Raw genomic sequence first — 20,722 nt, 5'->3', positions numbered from 1 at the left:
ACACTGAGCACCAGTGATGATGATACTACGGAGCCCAGAGTCACTACATGCAGTCACAGGTGAAATGTTCCTTGGTCAAATGAGAGTGTTTTTTGTCAATTATAATTAATGATTTTAGTTTCGGAAATGCATTCACAACCTCTTGAAGGTAAAAACTACTCCGTTATTAATTGGAGAAAGTGAAGACCTGCGTAATTTGCTTTAAGATGGTCAAATGACTGCTGTAAGGTGGCACGGTGGCGCAGTGGTTAGCGCGGTCGCCTCACGGCAAGAAGGTCCGTGTTCTCCCCGTGTCTGCATGGGTTTCCTCCCACAGTCCAAAGACATGTAGGTCAGGTGACTCGGCCATACTAAATTGTCCCTAGGTATGAATGTGTGTGTGTGTGTGTGTGTGTGTGTGTGTGTATGGTCGGCCATGTGTGATGGCCTGGCGGCCTGTCCAGGGTGTCTTCCCGCCTGCCGCCCAATGACTGCTGGGATAGACTGCAGCATCCCCACGACCCTGAGAGCAGGATAAGCGGTTTGGAAAATGGATGGATGGAAAATGACTGCTGTATGCATCGTCTCAACAGAGATATAGGACGTTTACAGGCCTACTGGCCTACAAGCGTATTGTGGATGAGTCCACTTCGTGCAACCACAGAAATCGTGTAATTATAGAAGCAGGCAGGCAGAAGAAGCCTTCAGAGAAAATGGGCTGAGTGTCTCAGATAAGTCTTTTTGAAAGTGATGCTAAATATAGTCAGAGAATTTACCACATGGCCCTACGTTGGACTCCACCCTCCTCCACAATCTTTTATTCTCTCCACACTCCCGCTTCTCATTTACGCTCCCCTTTTTTCCTCTCTGTAGGTCTGCTCGCTCGCTCTCCTCTTCCTCTGTTAATTTTGTCTCCCTTGGTGCTCCCCCTTTTGTCTTGTGTTACTTTTGCTGCTTTGTCTCCAATAAGAGACTGGATAGAAACTCGTGGGCTGAAGGGGAAAGGGGTTGTGCCACACCAATATAGCTCAGACACTTGCAGAAGTGAAATATGGAAAGAGTTGTCCATAGTAGGAGAAACGTAAACACAATAAACGTGTTGTTTCTTCTTTCTGCAGACTGTTTGCTGGTTACCCTGTCCTGCTGCTTAAATAGAGATATACAACAGTTGCTGTCCACAACTGCAAACTTTTACCTCGACTGGCTTTCAGACTGTTTTGTTTATCGCTGAAAAAGTAGCACGCCGCTGTCCAAATACAGGGGACAGGTAACAGAACTTCAGAGACCACAAAGAAAGGGGCTGTTTTGGGCCTAGCTACAGAGAACATGAAATTTGAAAAAAAAAAAATTTTTTTTTAAGTCTGTTACTCATAAGATAGCCTGCACTGTATTTTGTACTTGACTAGCGACATCCATGCATGAGAAGCCCACAGAACAGTGTGTGGACCACCTCTGCTCCAACAAGTCAGGGAGGGATTTGCAGGGTCTGAAATGTGAGCCTGTTTATAATGCTGTGCTCCCTCTCTTTCTCTGTCTTTGTCTCTATTTCTCTCCCTCTCTCTCTCTCTCCCCCTCGTTCTCTGTGTGTGATGGCCGCAGGGAGCGAGCATGATGGAGTTATTAAGCGTTGCAGAGACTAGAAAGCTGAGTGGAGGTGTGGGTCTGTGCGGGGCGGGTGCAGAAAAGTGGAGACTATAAGCAATAAAATAAGGACGAGAGGAGAGGAACGGCAAAGAAGGAGAGTGGGGATGAGGGATCGAATAAGGGAGGGGAGCCGCAGTAGGGAGGCCAGGACACACAGGAGTGGAGGAGCAGGGAGAAATTACATGAGTGAGTGAATAGCACCCCCCCCCCCCCAATCGCCCAGCTACTCACACCCCTGTAGCCAGCCCGGACAGACAGAGGTCAGCATGAGGTAGAGGAGGAGGAAGGGAAGGAGGAAAAGTGGAGGGGGGGGAATTGAGGGGGTGCAAAGAGATGGGGGCTCTAATGTGAACCAGCTGTAGAAATCTGACACCCCAAGAGAGGGGGGAAAGAAAGAGGTAGAGGAGAGGGAGAGAGAAAGAAAGGGCAGGAAGCTGCACAGCACAGAGTAAGAGAGGGAAGAAAGAGAAAATCCCACATGGAGCATAACAAAGACTCCTATAGATGAGTTTGGCTGCAGAAACCCCATTTTTGTGCACTTCCCTGAAAGCACGACTGACTCTGCATTTTTGTCTGTTGCTCGTATGTGCGTACCTTGACATGCATGGCCACGAATGCACGTGTGTATGCGTCCGCACCCGCGGGCATTTACAACAGGTGGTTTAGCAGAGGTCTATTGCTATATCCCAGTCTGGTGTGGTATTGGTCACAGTGCGCCGAGTTATTTGTAGATGCGTCTCTTTTTTCTTTTCTTTTTTTCTTTCTTATTAGAGAGACGCCACTCCTTGACAGCAAAATGTGAATCATGTACAGCCTTGTCTTGTTTACCTCGGGCTGCGGCGATATAGCCAGCAGCGACACGATGAACCGCCTCGGTGTCACAACGAAACCTGAAGGGCTGGGTGCTTCTTGATGCGATGGCATTTGGTTGTGTCAACACTAGTTTGATAATGCCGGTTAAATTTAACAGCGTTTATCTGGCGTCTTCTCGACCAGCACATCTATATATCTATATGGTTGGTTTATGTGTGTGTGTGTGTGTGTGTGTGTGTTTGGGGGGGGCATTGTGGAACAGCACTCTCTTTCACCCTCTTTTCCCTCTCCCGTTGGCTTGTTGTGTGTTTTTCCAACCTTGCATAAAGGGACATTGTTTTAGAGGTTGTTACGTCACATTTTTCATGCTAAGTAAACATTAATTACTGTAAATGACTCGCATAAAAGCCTCAAGTCTTATTTCTGTGGAGCTGAGCAGTCTTTCAAATGGCGTTCGATCTCACCTGGCTTTGAAATGCCTCTCGTGCTCCCCGTGGTTTTTAACGGTGGAAATGTGTGAAAAGTTCCCAGTGAAACGTAAACCTGACATTAACCTGGACACGGTGTTCTTTGTGTGATGGCCCGCTAATGTGATGTATCTCGCGGGGCAGAGGGCCATGTCGTTACTCCGGGAGAGGAGAGGACAGGCTGCCGAGGAGGGGGAGAAAGGAGCAGTCCTCCTTCCCAGTCAAGCCGTCTTGTTGTGATACCATGACCAAACTGTGTTTGTGTTTAGAACCGGGTGCGAGTGGGTCAGAGACTGTGTGTGTGTGTGTGTGTGTGTGTGTGTGTGTGTGTTTAGGGCGGGTTTGAGTGGGTCAGAGTGGGATGAGTGTGTATGTGTGTGTGTGCTTTACTGTGTGTGTGTTGGGGGGGGGGTGTTGTGTCTTCATATATGTGTGTATGTGCCTGGTCTGTGCATCTAACATGCACTGTGTGACTGTTGGTGTACACTGTGTCTGGCATTTGTGTCTGTGATTGCGTGTGTGTGGGTGTATGTCTGTGATTGCGTGTGTGTGTGTGTGTCTGATTGTGTGTGTGTGTGTGTGTGTGTGTGCGCGCGCGTGTTTGCCTGTGATTGTGTGTGTGTAAGTGTGTTTGTCTGTGGTTGTGTGTGTGTGTGTCTGTGATTATATGTGTGTATATGTGTTTGTGTGTGTGTGGTTTTTTTTTTTTTACTATGTATGTGTTGGGGTGGGGGTGTGCTTGTTCATATATATGTGTGTGTGTATGTGCCTGGTCTGTGCATCTAACATGCACTGTGTGACTGTGTTGATGTACACTGTGTCTGTGGTTGTGTGTGTGTGTGATTGCGTGTGTGTGTGTGACTCACCGGGTTGCAGAGGGGTGGGTAATAGTGCAGTCATGCTGTCAGGGGGACAGAGACGGACGGGGAGGACATGAAATAGCTGTGCCTGTGTAGTGTGTCTAATCTGACAGGGCCGAGGTTAAGAGGCCCCGAGTCACTCCCCTTTGAAGATCTGGTGTCGCCAGCCTCCTGCCCGCTTCTCTGTTTACTGGCTCAGAGTATGTGTGTGTTTTGCAGTCAACATTTAGGAGTCTTAAGCCAAAATCTACGTGAAGAGAGATGACGAGTGGTTTAACAGAGCCCAGGTCCGGTAATAACAAAAGCAAAAACGGTGAATAACAGCGAATAACAGAGCGTTTGGCTCTTTCTCTTGTCTAGATGCTGCTCAGCCGAAAGCAGACGTGATTCGTCGAAAATGAATTTTCTCATCCTGGAAAAAACAAAATGGCAAAAAAAAAATTCTGTTTTTTTTGTGGTGATCTTGGTACAGGCGGATGGATGCATTGCATGCAGATGCTGTTGTTTTGTGCACCAAACAAACCAGTGAGTTAAAGGGGGAATGCCATCTTCTTTGAGGAGACTTTCTGCTGCTCTTCTGATTTTTTTGGGGGGGGGGTGGAGGGACACATTCATAAACACACACATCTCATTGATCGTCTTTCCTGGCATGATTCATGAGTCCCAGGCTTTCCCATGTGCTCTCAACCTAATATCTTCAAGCTGGTTTCGGGTGGAGCGCTTCACAATAAATATAACTTAGTACATGTGAGACTTGAATTTCAAATGATTCCCATCTTCCAGATTCCAGTCTCTATTTCACACAACATTCCAGCATTGATATCATTTTTTTTATGATTCACACCCGTGTCTGTGTTTTTACATGCTCCTTGTCTTCATTTGCAAAACAAAAAAATTATTTTGCCTAAGACAGCGGATATATTTGCATCCGTACAAGTGTGCCCATGCTTGGATTTTTTTTTCTGTCTGTGTGCATGTATTTGAGTGTGTGTGCGTGTGTGTGTGTGTTATTGTGTGCTGTGCCTTATTATGTTTCCTGAGCCCCTCCAGGGAGGAAGGTGTGGAGGCCTGTATCTGAGAGGCAACAGCTCACTCTGTAGCCCATACTCCCCAGACACTGCGACTGCCGTGTGTCAGACACGCACACATACACGCACACACCGCACACACACACTGACACAAGTAGCCTATGCATGGAAAATAACCTGACTCATACTCACATTTCTGTTTAGTAACAGTGACACCCGTGGCCTAATACTAATGTCAACCATAGAGAAGTGGTGAGTGAAAGTGGGAGATTTGTCTGAAGGGGCCCAGAGAGAGAGAGGAATAGAAAGTGGTGCAAGCAGGGTTGTTTTTCAGTGCTATTGATCCTATTGTGTAATATTTTAATTTCCTCTCTAAAGATAGTCGTGTGGCTAAAGCAAGTCAGAGAAATAGTCCCAAGCAGCAACATGGGGGATTAAGTATATAAAAGATGACCATTAATGTGATAAACTATGTCCAATCTGAAATTCATTGTTCACAGCTTTGGCTTTTTTTTTCAGGCCTATCAGAAATTCGCAGTAAAAAAAAAGTAAATTCCACAGTAGATTTTTTTTGGACCCCCCCCCCTTTTTTTTTTTTTTCTTCTCTCCATTACCCCACTCTTCCGAGCTGTCCCAGTCGCTGTTCCGCCCCCTCTGCCGATCCGGGGAGAGCTGCGGGCTACCACATGCTTCCTCCGATACATGTGGAGTCGCCAGCTGCTGCTTTTCACCTGACAGTGAGGAGTTTCACTAGGGGATGTAGCGCGTGGGAGGATCACACTGTTCCCCCCCAGTCCCCCCCCCCCCGAACAGGCACCCCGACCGACCAGAGGAGGCGCTAGTGCAGCGACCAGGACACATACGCAGACACGGCCAATTGTATCTGTAGGGAGGCCGGGCCTCCCTACAGATACAGCGATCCCCAGTAGATTTTTATAAATCTGCAATATTCTCTAACCATTAAAAATGTAATGTTGAAGATGAAAAGTCATTGACAGATCCTTCAGAAACATTTACGTAGTTTATAAATTTTATGGGCAAAATAAAATTCCTATAAAAATATAAACATTTGCAAAATTGACTAAATGAAGTGCTTACAAAAATAAAACTTCAAAGTTTAAAAAAACCCATTTTAAACTTAAAATTTATGACAGCCTTACACTGCACGACTTTGCAAGTGATTTCACTGTCATAGACAAATCATGAGTTTTGCTAGAGTTGTGCCACGCTGCCGTCATCTTGATCGTTTGGTGTAAGGTGGTCATAAAATCATAAAACGCAGTCCGAGCTGTCTTAAGTCAGTCTTTTTCATGTCTTGACGTTCCGATAAAATCCAACATGGCTGATATTATTGTAAGTCTTTAGTCTTGGCTTATGCAAATAGTGAAGTTCAGTGATGTGAACATTGTCAACAACCCATAGGTGCGCTCTTTCTGGCACCAAACAGGAAGCGGCAAACCGGGTAGGTAAATGCAACAAGGCGGGGGACACTGGGGAGGCACCACAATTCTCGATTTTCTTGGACCTTAGTAAAGGAGGAGAAACTGGCGGAGTTGTGGCGTGAACAAGAGTGCCGCTTTGACGTGTCCTCCCATTTGTACCACAATTGACTGGAGAAGGAAAAACATTCTGTCTACGCTCAATTGTTCACCTGGTTTTCTTCCTGTTAAGTTCCACCAGGAGCAGGATGGGAAATAATCTCAAAAGGAATCTAGTTGTAGTCTTGCAAATAGTGACCCTTCAAGTTCCCCATTATTTGCAAAATCTTATTCTATGACTAAAAACTCCGTGACTTATGACACAATAGGTCTCATTTGTCAAACATTAGTACATACAAATTTGTTCTTACGCACCCATGGAATTTGTTTTAGCCCTGAAGTTTGTCTCAGAGACCAGTATAGAACCTGGGTAACCCCTGAATTTATACACCAATTGGCTAACACTCGTGTCTTTGCAAGCCTGATTGATTGCTTGTTGCAAGAGTTAGACAATAGATGTTAGGGGGAAGGAATTACAAATAACCATCAGGCTTTGCTTCTGACTGTCAGACAATCTTGAGAGCTAAAAAAAACTCCATGGGTGTGTAAGAATTTTTTTTTTTACATACGAATGATTGATGAATGAGTCCCATTGTCTTTAGATGTGAGAGGGTGTCAGACATTAGTCTTTTCAAAGTCTTCCTAGTGTATGGTAGACATTAGAATAGCATCACTTGCGGGACTGTCTGCTACCACCACCACCACCACCACTACTACTACTACTACTACTACTATTACTACTACTTCCAGCTGCCCCCATTAGGGGTTGCCACAGCAGATCATCCGTTTCCATTTCTTCCTGTCCTCTGCATCTTCCTCTATCACACCAGCCACCTGCATGTCTTCCCTCACCACATCCATAAACCTCCTCTTTGGCCTTCCTCTTTTCCTCTTCCCTGGCAGCTCCAAATTCAGCATCCTTCTCCCAATATATACCCAGCATCTCTCCTCCACACATGCCCAAGCCATCTCAATCTTGCCTCTTGCTTTGTCTCCAAACCATCCAACCTGAGCAGTCCCTCTAATATACTCATTCCTAATCCTGTCCTTCATCACTCCCAATGAAAATCTTATCATCTTCAACTCTGCCACCTCCAGCTCTGCCTCCTGTCTTTTTGTCAGTGCCACTGTCTCCAAAACCATGTAACATAGCTGGTCTCACAACCATCTTGTAAACTTTCTCTTTAACTATTGCTAGTACCCTTCTGTTGCGTATCACTCCTGACACTCTTCTCCACTCACTCCACCCTGCCTGCACTCTCTTCTTCACCTCTCTTCTGCACTCCCCGTTACTTTGGACAGTTGACCCCAAGTATTTAAACTCATATGCCTTCGTCACCTCCACTCCTTGCATCCTCACCATTCCACTGTCCTCCCTCTCATTCATACATATGTATTCCGTCTTGCTCCTACTGACTTTCATTCCTCTTCTCTCCAGTGCATACCTCCACCTCTCCAGGCTCTCCTCAACCTGCAACCTACTCTCACTACAGATGCGAGGATTTGCTTCCACTGTATTAGCTGTGGTATCACTTGATATGATGTGAAACCAGTTATTGAATATCCAAACCTCCCCACCAGCATGATCTGGCCATGTTGCTCGTGGGTATCCAGTGGTGCCGAAAATCCAGAAGTGAACAAAAGTTGGAACCATTCCACGTCAAACAGGGCACTGTTGGAAATGCCATTGGATCGGTTTCTTTCCCTGCTCTGAATCATTCCGTCTTGCTATAGAAGAGCACCACATGTGTACCCAATTTTGGTGTGGGAATTACAGAGTTGCAAAGGCAGAAATTTTGGACTTATAATTAAAGTGACACTTTGGGGCCGATTAAGACCATATTGTAAGAGGTCCTTATTTCATACATTTATGATGAGTGTGAGAAGTTTCAAGACTCTTATGATTTACCATCTCCCAGGGAATTGAGCATAGGAGAAGGACAACAACAACAAAAAAAACATAGGAAAACAATTGGGGTTATGCCCTTACAGGTTTACACCCATAAGAGCAGCAAGCTGAAGAGAAATAGAAAGGAGCAGATGAGAAAGGAAGTGTGTGTGTGTGTCTGTCCATGGCTAATCTCGCATACTATTTGACCTGTCAGCCTAAAATTTTACATGGACAGTTATGACTGTATGATGAAGAACCTCTCGTGGTTGCGGTGATTAAAAATCTTCAAAAAATATTTGTTATTGCTACTGCCGCTCGCTCTCTTTGTCGACTCTCTAGCTTGCTTGACCAATGCAGATTTCCGTCGCTGCCCATTCTGAGTCCACTGTGTGCATGCGCGACTCACATCTACGGTTGAGTCAGATTTGGCAACGATTGTGTCAAAACCAAAACATTCTGTATTCGGGTATGAGTCCTGAAAGTAAATGAGAAGTTGACTATTTCTCAAGCTAGCAAATCATACTCTGCTGATCTAAGCACAGAATAATAATAATAACTTTATTTATATAGCACCTTTCAAAACTACCGAGAACTACTGAGAAATGGAGGAACACTGGATGAACCAAAAATAATTTGTCTTATTCACCTCGCTGCTCTGTGGAAGTGCCATAGTCTCCAAAACAAATCTCCAAAACTCCGCTATAGAAATACAATTTCAAGAGTAGGATTAATCACAGTCACAGCTGGAAATAATCTCAGTAGCTACAATAAAGCATTTCCCATGGCTCAGCTATATTTTTTTCCACTGTTGTTTTATGAATGAAAATCAGTCAGCAGAGCAGCCATTCGCCTTCAATTCATGTTATATGAAAACCACAGCAGTTAAACACATTTGACGTCGCTTAATTAGGGCTTTTAAATTATGATAGCCTGATCGCTGTCATTTCATGTCAGACTTGGTCGCTTTTGTGCAAGGGTCCGCCTCAGACGCTGCACATCCACAGACTGACAGGCAAAATGTTTTTATTAGGTGGCTTTTTTTTAGCTTGAGTGCTGCATATTAACTTTTCCCCCCCATATTTTCCATTCAATTCCTGATGGCAGGAAAAACATAGGTTTTTCTGTCTGTGTTTGTATGTATTTCCCTTCTCCCGGTAGGCAAAAAAAGGGTTTGTCATCAAGTTCGAGCATTGGAGAAGGGGAGATACGTACGCCTGGTGGAGATCTGCACTCTACTGATTGCACTCCTCTAGTTAAACACAGTTATTTACCATGCCTGCTTTTTGGGTAACAATAAAGAGCAACTGTCCAAGGAGTAGTGTCATTAATCTTAGAGGTGTATGTTGTTTTTAGGTGGCATTTGAATATGATACATCTACATTGTTTTTCTAGTTTCTGCCAGCTTTGGCCAACATCTTTCAGATGATGGCTTGACATCCTTCTGCTTTTGAACTTCTTCTTTGCTGTCTTTGTCTTCAGCTTAACCCCTCTGCCAAGCTTCCCTTTTCTGTCCCAGGGCTATTCAGCTGGTCTAGTCATCCTTTATTTACCACACACATGCACTCTCATACACCTTCATATGGACACATACACACACACACACACACACACACACACACACACACACACACACACACAGTTGTCTACTAGTATTTCTATATATTTTGGTGTTTGTGACCTGCCGTGCCGTAGACACTACCATTCACAATTCTGGTTTGTTTTGTTCTTTGGTATGTATACTTTTTGTGTACTTTGTGTATAGCGCAGGGCTCTTGTGCTCATGTTGCTTTTAACATTAACTCTCTTATGTGGTCTATATGAGATTCTGCTGTTTGTTTTTGTGATGCCAAGCACACACATATTCTCATTTCACGTTGTGTTTATCCATGTGTGTATCTTTGTGTTGCTTAATCAGGTCTCTGTGTCTTTGTCTGTGTCCAGGTGTGCCCCGGGCTTCCTGGGGGAATACTGTCACCATAAAGACCCTTGCCATCCCGATTACTGCCTCAATGGGGGGAACTGCTCCGTAACTGTGTCAGCCAGTGTGCCAGTCCCAGGCAGACCCACCTGCATCTGCCCTTTGGGCTACACTGGGCAATACTGCCAGACCCCCCAGAACTCCACCTGCTACCCCAACAACCCTTGTGCCAACCGAGGTGTTTGCACCCTGCTGTCCCTTGATAAGTACAAGTGCCAGTGTGCCAGAGGATGGACAGGTGAGATACATACTACTCTATGATTTGGGCCATAAAACCTCAGGCTGAAGTCTTTTGCTTATGTAGCAGGTGTCTGAGAGAATTATGACTTAAAACGCAGTCATATCTTGTAAATATAGATAGAATTGGAAACTATATTTCAATTAAAAGGCTGTTGTAGATCACACTATTCCAGCTTGATACATTAAGAGGACATTGTAAAAGCTAGCTGGGATGGCCATGTCATGAGATTATTGTTTGATTTGCTGAGATATAGTGGACTGAATGTAAACTTTTCTGCCTTGTCAGTGTAGTCAAAGTGTAGTCTAGGCGAAGGCACTGTATGTTTAATAGGTGTAGAGAGAGGATGTAAGGGGCTGCTTCTGGTTATTGAACATTTGAAGGCTTGAAAAGTTGTTTCTTTGAATTGAGTCTAAGGACAGGATATTGTGTTGCTGTAAAGCCCACTGAGGCAAATTTGTGATATTGGGCTATACAAATAAAATTGACTTGACTTATTGTGGGCCTAATTCAATCAAATATCCATGTTGGGAGGTAACTACACAATGACCTCAGGGATATGACCCTGCTATGCAGATGATGCACAATTATATATTTCTGTTGAGCTGAATGACGCCTTTGCCTTAAGTTCTCTGACCTACTGTCTATGTGTAATCAATATATGGATGAGTAATAATTTCCTGAAACTAAATGCAGATGGGACCAAAATAGTCTTACTTGGCCCCAAAGCCGCCATGAGTGAATGTACCTGTTGATGGATTGGGATCAAATCATAAGTAACAAACCTTGGTGTAATTTTATAATCTGATCTAAAGTTCAAATCCCACAATGACCAAGACAGCATTCTTTCATCTTACAAATATTATCTAGGTTCGGCCATTCCTAATGTGACAGGATGCTGAAAAATTTATTCATGCCTTCAATTCCAGCAGATTAGATTACTGCAATGCTTCCTGCTCCCCCAAAAAGTCAGTTGACATGTCTACAGCTAATTCAAAATTCTGCTGTCAGACTTAACAAAAACAATAAAGAGGACACTTATTACCTAGTTTTAGTAAAAATACACTGGCTCCCTGTATCATTCAGAATTGATTTCCAAGTTCTTTTACTTGTATGTAGAGCTGTAAATGGTTCAGGACTAGCCTACTTTGCAGATTAACTGCTGCTTTATGTTCCTGTATGAGCTCTCTGGTCCTTCAACGCTGGTTTGTTAGTGTCTCACAACCAAACTCAAAATAAAACTGGAGACACAGCCTTTTTCAACTTCTTCATTAAACCGTGGAATATGCTACCTATAGATATCAGAGAGGCCCATTCGGTGGGCATCTTCAGATGAAAGCTTAACATGCTTTTTTTTTTTATTTACCTTTTAATTACAACAGTTTTTATTTACTCTTTTGCAATACATTTCACTTGATCATTATTTTGCAGATTTTATTATTTTTCACATTCATCAATTGTAATATTTTACTTTTATGATCTTATATGCTCTTAGATTGTTTTTGATTATCATTCTCTGTTGTTGAGTCTACAGCACTTTGAAACTGACTTTTTATTGTATTTTTTTCTGCTTGACCGTTCAAATTTGCTTCTTTATAATATAAAGTACTTTGAGATGCATTTTATGTATGAAAGGTGCTATATAAATTAAGTTTATCATCATTATTAATATGACCTCATCCACCCTCTATTCCTTTATCATTTGAGGCAGGATTTAACGCAGGTGCTGTGTTAAATTTATGTTGTTAAAGGAAATGCTTGGTCAGGCCTTTCTCACTCACTAGGCTATCTTCTTCCTCAGGTCCTCTGTGTGAGCGCGAGGACAGCTGTCTGTCTGGTCCCTGCGCTAATGGCGGTATCTGCAGCTCTCTGGCTGGTGGTCGCTACACTTGCACCTGTCCTCCCGGCTACACTGGTCCACGCTGCCTCAATGACACAGATGAGTGTGCCGTCACCTCATCCGTGTGCAAAAATGATGGATTGTGTGTCAACACCCCGGGCTCCTACAAGTGAGAGCATAGTTTATTAAAACCAAACTGGCAAAATAATGGTAATTCTTATTTTGGAGAAAAGAAAAATGGTAGTCAAGGTTTAACAACCGTCGAAGGATCATTTTGATGTAAGGGTTCGAATTTGTTGAATGATTGAATGTTCACTGTCCAAACAGAGTAAAATGTGCATTCTGCCACTGCTACAGGTGTACCTGCACCTCTGGGTATACAGGCCGTCACTGCGAGACCCCTTATGTCCCATGCGCACCCTCACCATGCCTGAATGGAGGCACCTGCCGCCCGACCCATGAGACCAGCTACTATTGTCACTGCCTGCCAGGTGAGAATATTTTAATTCTAAAATGGCTTATTTATAGCTACTATCTGAAAGAAGACTGCGAAAACCATCCCTATGCTCTAACCATACTACACCCACGTAAAATGAAACTCTGTGGCATTACACGTGTTACTTTGAGTTTCTTTTCTCCATCCAACATACATACAGCATCCTGCCCAAACTAGATGAAGTCACAGACTACTGAGTTGTTGGTTGCCAGATAAGAGTGAAAAGGGAAGGAAAGAGGTTTGACTGAGAGAAATAGAAATTGTGAGGGAAAGAGAAAGTGGAGGTAGAGAAGAACTGACAGAGACAGTACTCCTAATATTTATTTATAAAAGGATGTTGCTCTGAGTTGTCACATTGTTACATTTGGTTGTTTGATGTGCAAACAGTGGGATCCTGTTTGGTCTCTTATATTCGGCATTATACTGTTATTGTGTCAGTCTCCTGAAGCAAGTACAACTTTGATCTGAAGAGATTATAAACACAGATGTAAATACTGTGTATACAGCACTCGAGCATGTGCTACAGTTAAAATACAGGTTATAGTTGAACTATTCATTTGTGTGCTAATAGGTGTCACTAATAAATGTAAATGACAAAAACATTCAAACAATTAAACAATAAAGGATAAGTGTATTATATATTCATTGTGGATGGGGTTACCTGATTTAGGGAATTGATAATATTCTTGCTCTTCTCACTTGTCGTTCTGTGTGGTCAGGTTTCAATGGTACCAACTGTGAGAACAACATAGATGACTGTCCAGGGCATCAGTGTGCCAATGGAGGAACCTGTATGGATGGAGTCAACACATATAACTGTCAATGTCCCCCAGAGTGGACTGGTAAGGAACAGCTCTTTTGGTGTGTGTGTGGTGTGTGTGTGCGTGCGTGCATGCGTGCGTGCATGCGTGTTTTTTTTTTTAAATGTTCTTTGGGTCAGTCTTCATCCACTCTCATTTTCTATGCTTTTTATTAACTAACTCTTCATTTCGCTTGTTTATGTGCCTCAAAAACACGAGTGTTCATTTATCAAGCAAGACACCAGGGTTTATGATATGAGGAAGATGAAAAGATGAAACTCAAGAATGTTCAAAGAATTTTGGAGAGAAACATGGGAATTGTAGAAAGGGTGAAATAGACATGGTAATTTCCTCCATTGATATGGATATGGAGGTTTCCTGGGCACGGCCAACTGGGAGGAGACCCCGGGGTAGACCCAAAACTCGCTGAAGGGACTACATGTCCAATCTGGCCTGGGAATGCATTGGGATCTCCCAGGAGGAGCTGGAGGGCATTGCTGGGGAGAGGGACATTTGGAATGCCCTACTTAGCTTGCTGCCACCGCGACCCGACCCTGGAGAAGCAGCTGAAGATGAATGAATGAATGAATGAATGAATGAATGAATGAATGAATGAATGATAAAGATATGTAAATTTAATTTTTTCAAGTACACTATGATAACCTTTAACTGATATTCACATTAACAGTGTGCGCGTACTCCTTTAACTTTTTTTGTTATTGACCAGCTCACACCACATAAGCATGTTAAGACTTGTCTCTATGTCAGTTGTAATAGCTCCAACTGGTCCGAGGATTTAAATCCTAAACCGCCGCACACGACAATAATGTGTACGAGTGTGTGCTGACTGTCCTTAGTGACCTGCGCGGTCTGATGCAGACTCTCCATGATCTTGAAAATCAGTCGTCATGACCAGAGCCATGTAGTCTGTTCCTGGCTTAAATCTGTCGGAGCACACATAGTTATTGAAAACCAAGACATTTCAAAATATTCCCCTTAAAAAAATACATTTTCAAATTGAAAATATGCAAAATAATTTGCCTATTTCCCATATCCATTTGATTTGGCCAGAAACATTTGAATGGTCTATGAATAGAATATTTGTGTGGAAAAGTTGGACGAATATAAACATTTAACAGGCATTATTTTGTATTTATTTAACATTTAAGGCATTTCTTAAGTATTACAAATGTATTTCAACTGCATTTAAAAAAAAAGTCTCAATCTAATTCTATTAAATACTTGTAATTCAGGTGTTAAATATGTTTTGATACTGTACAATCATCTTTAGAAATGTCAAACCCAGAGCTTTAGTTGAAGGAGGCGCAGTTTAGTATATGTTTGTCTGTCTGTATGTGTAGATTCTGTCTGTTTCAGCTTTTTCTGTATGAATTTGGCCTTTTCACTTTGTGTCTGTGTCCCCTTTGTAGCATTATGAGATGTGAATAAAACAAGTATGTGAGCATTTGTATTGGCAAGTGTCTGTTAGTTTTAAGTGGGCAAGGGATGTCTGTATTTGGTATTTAAATACTGTTTTTCCACAACACTTTCTCATGCTAGTGTTTTCCTCTTGCCTTTCATTCTAATATTATTCTCTCTTCCTGTGTCCTTCTTCCTGCATCCTTTACTCCCATTTCAGGTCAACACTGCAAAGATGATGTAGATGAGTGTCGCCTACAGCCCAACACTTGCCAGAATGGCGGTACCTGCAGCAACGTCATCGGCAGCTACGTCTGTGTGTGTGTCAATGGCTGGAGTGGACCTGACTGCTCGGAGAACATAGACGACTGTGCCACAGCAGCCTGCAGTGCAGGCTCCACCTGCATTGACCGCGTAGCCTCCTTCGTCTGTTTTTGCCCCTATGGGAAGACAGGTGAGGAGAGCAGAAACCCAGAACAGAAAATTCTCTAAAATTGGGAGTAATGGTTATTTTGTTGTTGGTTCACTTGTCAGTTATTTATTTGATTAAGTAATGAAACTAATCAACTAAATTAAAAAATTCTAAATCAATTCATTTGATTAAGTGATTAAAGAGAAATTTCACAGATGGTATCGCTAGCTATACATGCACATTATATTGCTCTGTAAAGACTTCACCAACTCTTTAGGCCAAAAGAGTTGAAATTCAAGGTAGCTGCTCAACTATTTACTCATTGCAGAAACTCATACAGCAAAAGCTGTTTGTTTGTTTTTTATTTCTCTTATGTATGCTGAGAGTATGGGATTGCTGCAGCCAATAGATTACTGTGAATTAAGAAAATAAATCGTCTTTATTTCAAGATTTTCTACATAATCCAAAAAGTGAATAGTATAAACGGTACAGTCCCAGTTTGGTAAGGTTATAAGATTCATATAACAGTGCGACTGTCTTAGTCTGTTGCCTTTCTGCTCTGTTTTTGAGACAGGACATTAATGAATGTTGTAAACTGCTGTTCTGCATAACAAGTCTAACCAGAATCAAATATTTCCCTGAGGAGTAGATGATTTCACTTTGTGCATCCTATCTGTCGCCCCACCTCCAGCCCCTGTTGAAAATGCACAAATACAAACGTCCAAGAGTTTCAGCAACTGGATATGATTTTGCATACTAGCATGAATTGTTACTCACAATAGACCATTATTTAGAGACACTTAGTTTTGATTTAATCCTCACTGGCAAGTAAACTTTTCTCGGTAGTAAATGTCAAATAACTCTACTTAAAACATAGACAAGCCTAAATTAATTTCTTAGAAATTGGCATAAATGGTGTATTTTTCAGTGAATTTGAAAGAGAATTTAATTTAATTGTAGTTATAACTATTCTAATTATTTGTTAACTCCACCTTCATCTGTTTTTATCTGTGATGTGTCTCATTTTTCTAAGACTCACTGTGTATTGACAGGCAAATACACAAAGAATGGATTACGGCCAACGATAGCACTGTGAATTGCGCATCACTCGCAACCGCTATCTGCCCCGTCTCAAGGTCTGATTCAAAAAAGATATTACGTTAATGATATTACAGCGCAAACATGCCCATAAAGTTTTGCAGCTGAGTGCAATTTACCCGTGTTTTGCGTCTGATTGCAATTATCCTTGTGGCAAAGTATATACATGGCGGCTTTGTGCCAAGAACACAGTAGGCAGGCTCAGTGTCATCAAGTAAAACAAGAAGTGGTTTTTTTTAATACTTTATTAAGATTTTCTCAAAATCTGATACAAAAGTACAGCACATTCAAGGCCATTTTCTTTATATAAATAGGTGAAATGGCAAAATAGATGACAATATACAATAAGAAACAGTAATACCCCAACAAAGGAAAAGCAAAACAAAAAGGCAAGTAGGCAATGTCATAAGAGATGCGTGAACATCGGGGGGAATGAAGTATGGTGGTTTTTAAATGAATGGGCAGGGCTTTAACATATTGACTATGAGACAGCAGGCAGTTGCAGCTTCCCATCTAAGTAATATTAGGCACCTGGCAAGCAATGTGACAAAAGTGACACAGCTGGCCTCTGCCTGTGACAGTATGAGTGTGTCTGGAGGAGCCCCAAAGATCGCTATGAATGAGCATGGGGCAATCTGAAACAGTTTTAAAGATAAGACACCAAAATTCTTGAAGTTCACCACATGACCAAAACTTATGGGCATGAGGAGCCAGAATAAAATTGCAACGACTGCAGGCAGGACTCACATCTGGGAAGTATTTTGACATCTTTTCTTTTGTCCAGTGGGTACAGTGTATGACTTGCACTGCATTAGACCATGCCTGGCACAAATTGAAGAGGTATGAACTTTTTTTAAGATGGACTGCCACAGTTCCTCTGTTATATTCTTGCACAGATCTAATTCCCAGTCTTCGTAGAGAAAGAGGAGAACTTTCCCTGAGAAATCTTAACTATACAGTGTTGATACTATACCTCTAAAAGTTGGTGGGTGCTCTAATAGAGCATCACATGGATTGGTTGGAGGTAGAGAAGGGAACTGGGGCAGCGTTTTATGTGCAAGAGCTTGGACTTGTAAATAACAAAAGAAATTACTTTTAAGCAGATTGAATTAGAGCTAAGTTGTTCAAATGAGGAAAAGATACCATCTGAGTAGAGATCATTAAATGTTTTGATACCTGAATTATGCCAATCTATGAAAGTTTTATCTAGTAGGGAAGGTTTGAGAGTGTAGCTTGAGTGGATAGAGGATTTTAGAGAGAAAGACAATCATTGAAAATGAGGTATCTGTGTCCAGATCCTCATGGTTGATTTCACTATTTTATTTTTAGTAAAACCTGCAAGGGCTGTAGCGATGGAGGAGTAAACTAAGACTGGAAAAGGGGAGGGTCAACATGACAAGGATTTGATAGTGTACCATGATGGAGCATCTGCACCAGTGTCTTCATACAGCCAATGAATGATCAGACAGATATTGGATGCCCAGTAATATGCTAAAAAGTTTGGCACTGCTATACCATACCTCAGACATTTTGGATGTTGCAGGATATTTCTTGTAATTCGAAGGACTGTACAATTCCAAATGAAAGCAGAAATAATGGCATCAATTCTGTGGAAAAATGATTTGGGGACAAATATAGGGATGCATTGAAATGAATAGGTAAATCTGGGGAGAATGTTGATTTGTATTGAATTGATACGCCCTGCAGCAGAGAGAGTAAAGACATCCAGCGGTTGAGACTGAGCTCTGTCTGAGAAATTAGGTGGAGAAAGTTAGCTGAGAGTAGCTTAGAAAATTTATCTGTAACACATACGCCCATGTATACAAACTTGTGCATCACCTTAAATGGGAGAGAAGTGAATGGGAGCTGACAAGCAGCCTCATTAATAGAGAATAACTCAGTTTTCTTTAAATTTAGTTTATAGCCCAATAGGTCGTGAAATTGGTCAAGGGTATGAAAAACGTGGTAAAGATTTGGCATGTTCAGAAATGTATAAAAGCAGGTCATCGGCATAAAGTGAAACTTTTTGTTCCCGGCACTCCCTGATGATACCTGTTATATGTGTATTATGTTGGGAGTGCGAGAGATAGGGGTTCAATGGCTATGGCAAAAAGTAAGGGTGAGATGGGGCAATCCTGTCCCATGCCACAGCTTACCTAGAAATATCTAGAGGAAGTGTTATTAGTGTGTGTTGAAGCGACTGGAAAAGTATGTAATAGCCTAATCCAAGAAACAAAACTTCCCACCAACGCCAAATCTTTCAAGGGTGAAAAATAGGAAACTCCATTCTACCCTATCAAAAGCCTTTTTGGCATCTAGGGAAACTAATAGGGCAGCACGGTGGCGCAGTGATTAGCGCGGTTGCCTCACAGCAAGAAGGTCCTGGTTTCGAGCCCCGGGTAGTCCAACCTTGGTGGGTCATCCCGGGTCGTCCTCTGTGTGGAGTTTGTATGTTCTCCCCGTGTCTGCATGGGTTTCCTCCAGGGGCTCTGGTTTCCTCCCACAGTCCAAAGACATGTAAGTCAGGTGCATTGGCTGTACTAAATTGTCCCTAGTTATGAATGTTTGTGTGTGTGTGTCTCGGCCCTGTGATGACCTGGCGGCCTGTCCAGGGTATCTCCCCGCCTGCCGCCCAATGACTGCTGAAATATGCTACAGCATCCCTGTGACCCTGAGAACAGGATAAGCGGTTCAGCTAATGGATGGATGGATGGATGGAAACTAATTGCTCAGGGTAGTGGACTTTAGTGCATTATAAACAATGTTAAACAGTCGCCTCACATTGAAAAATTAAAACCTATTGTTAATAAAGCCTGCCTGGTCAACTGGTATAATGTCTGGTAGGAGTTTTTCTAGGTGACAGGCGAGAATCTTTGCAATAATTTTTACATCAATCTTCAACAAAAAAATTGGGCAGTAGGAACTGCAGCAATGATGGTCTTTATTCTTTTTAAGGAGAAGAGAGATTTAAGCTTCGTGTAACGTTCTTGGAAGAATGTGTGAATCAAACAACTCGTTGTACCTGTTCAGAAGGAGAGGCGAGAGCTTTTTGGAGAGTCTCTTAAAATATTCGATGGGAAAACCAGAGTCCAGGACTTTTACCACTTTGCATGGCTGTGATTGCCTCATTCACCTGTCCTAGAGTAATTGGACCATCGAGGACTTTAGCTGTATCAGTGGAAACTTTTAATATAGAAAGATTTTCAAAAAATTTGTGCAGGTCTTCACGTCTGGGCTTTTCTTTCTCCGAAGTATAGAGTGATACATACATTTTTTGAAAAGCACTGTGTATTTCAAGGGGGTTGCTAGTTAGACCACTGCTTGTGCTAATTTCTGAGATTAACCTTGAGGCAGATGACCACCTGAGTCGGTGTGTCAAAAATTACTTGGGTTTTCACCATATTCTTAGAAGGTATCTCTAGACTTAATGAGCATGTCTTCTGCTTAAGTGGTAGAAAGATTATCGAATTCTGTTTTAAGGAAGAGTCTTTCTATATAGAGATTGTGGGATGGAGAAAGTGTATATTCATTCTCCAGTTGCAGAATGTGGTTGGTGAGACTTCTGAGAGTGAAAGAAAGCAGTTTTTTCCCCCAAATGTTATGTGAGATATTAGCTGCCCTGTCATGTAGGTCTTCAATGTTTCCCACAATAAAGTATGATTGTGTCAGAGGTGGTGTTTTTTTTAATAAAAAAAGTATTTGCTTAGATATAAATTCAACATGGTTGATGTCAGACAGAAAGTGAATATTCAGTCTCCAAGGTGGGTGGGAGATAGATTTGTTTGTGAACTTCATGGTCAATAGGAGGGGCGAGTAATCAGAAATTACCCTCGCATGATAGCTGCAACTTTGAATGGATGGTAGTAATTTATTGTAGACAAGAAAATAATCTATTTGGGAGAATGTGTAATGGACTGGAGAGAAAAATTAGTATCCGCAAGTATTTGGGTTAAGACTTCGCCATATGTCTTACACACCATAATCGTTCAGAAGCATATTGATGACTTTCGCAACTTTAGAGTTAGCAGCTGTTAGAGGAAGTGTCCACGTTGAGGAGACAGTAATTCAGGTCACCCCCTATTATCAGGTAATGTGAGTCAATATTTGGTAAGGAGGAAAAAAATTTGACAAAAAACTGCTCATCGCCATAGTTGGGAGCATATACGTTCACCAGAATTAATGGTGTGTTAAACAGAGTACCTGTCACGATGACATAGCACC

The 20,722-nt window shown here is 42.2% G+C and overlaps 1 protein-coding gene across 1 annotated transcript in view; it reads left to right on the top strand.

Moving 5' to 3' along the window:
• The window catches only part of notch2 (notch receptor 2), a 56,423-nt gene that overhangs the window by 10,489 nt on the left and 25,212 nt on the right, over positions 1-20,722 (top strand). Inside the window, exons 3-7 of the mRNA XM_056276883.1 lie at positions 10,162-10,436; positions 12,238-12,445; positions 12,634-12,767; positions 13,492-13,614; positions 15,212-15,445. Coding sequence (XP_056132858.1) covers positions 10,162-10,436; positions 12,238-12,445; positions 12,634-12,767; positions 13,492-13,614; positions 15,212-15,445 — 974 coding nt within the window. The remainder of the gene's footprint in view (positions 1-10,161; positions 10,437-12,237; positions 12,446-12,633; positions 12,768-13,491; positions 13,615-15,211; positions 15,446-20,722) is intronic.

The sequence above is a fragment of the Lampris incognitus genome, chromosome 3 (assembly GCF_029633865.1).
Source record: "Lampris incognitus isolate fLamInc1 chromosome 3, fLamInc1.hap2, whole genome shotgun sequence".
NCBI classification, from domain to species: domain Eukaryota; kingdom Metazoa; phylum Chordata; class Actinopteri; order Lampriformes; family Lampridae; genus Lampris; species Lampris incognitus.
This window is presented reverse-complemented; position numbering and strand designations above follow the sequence as displayed.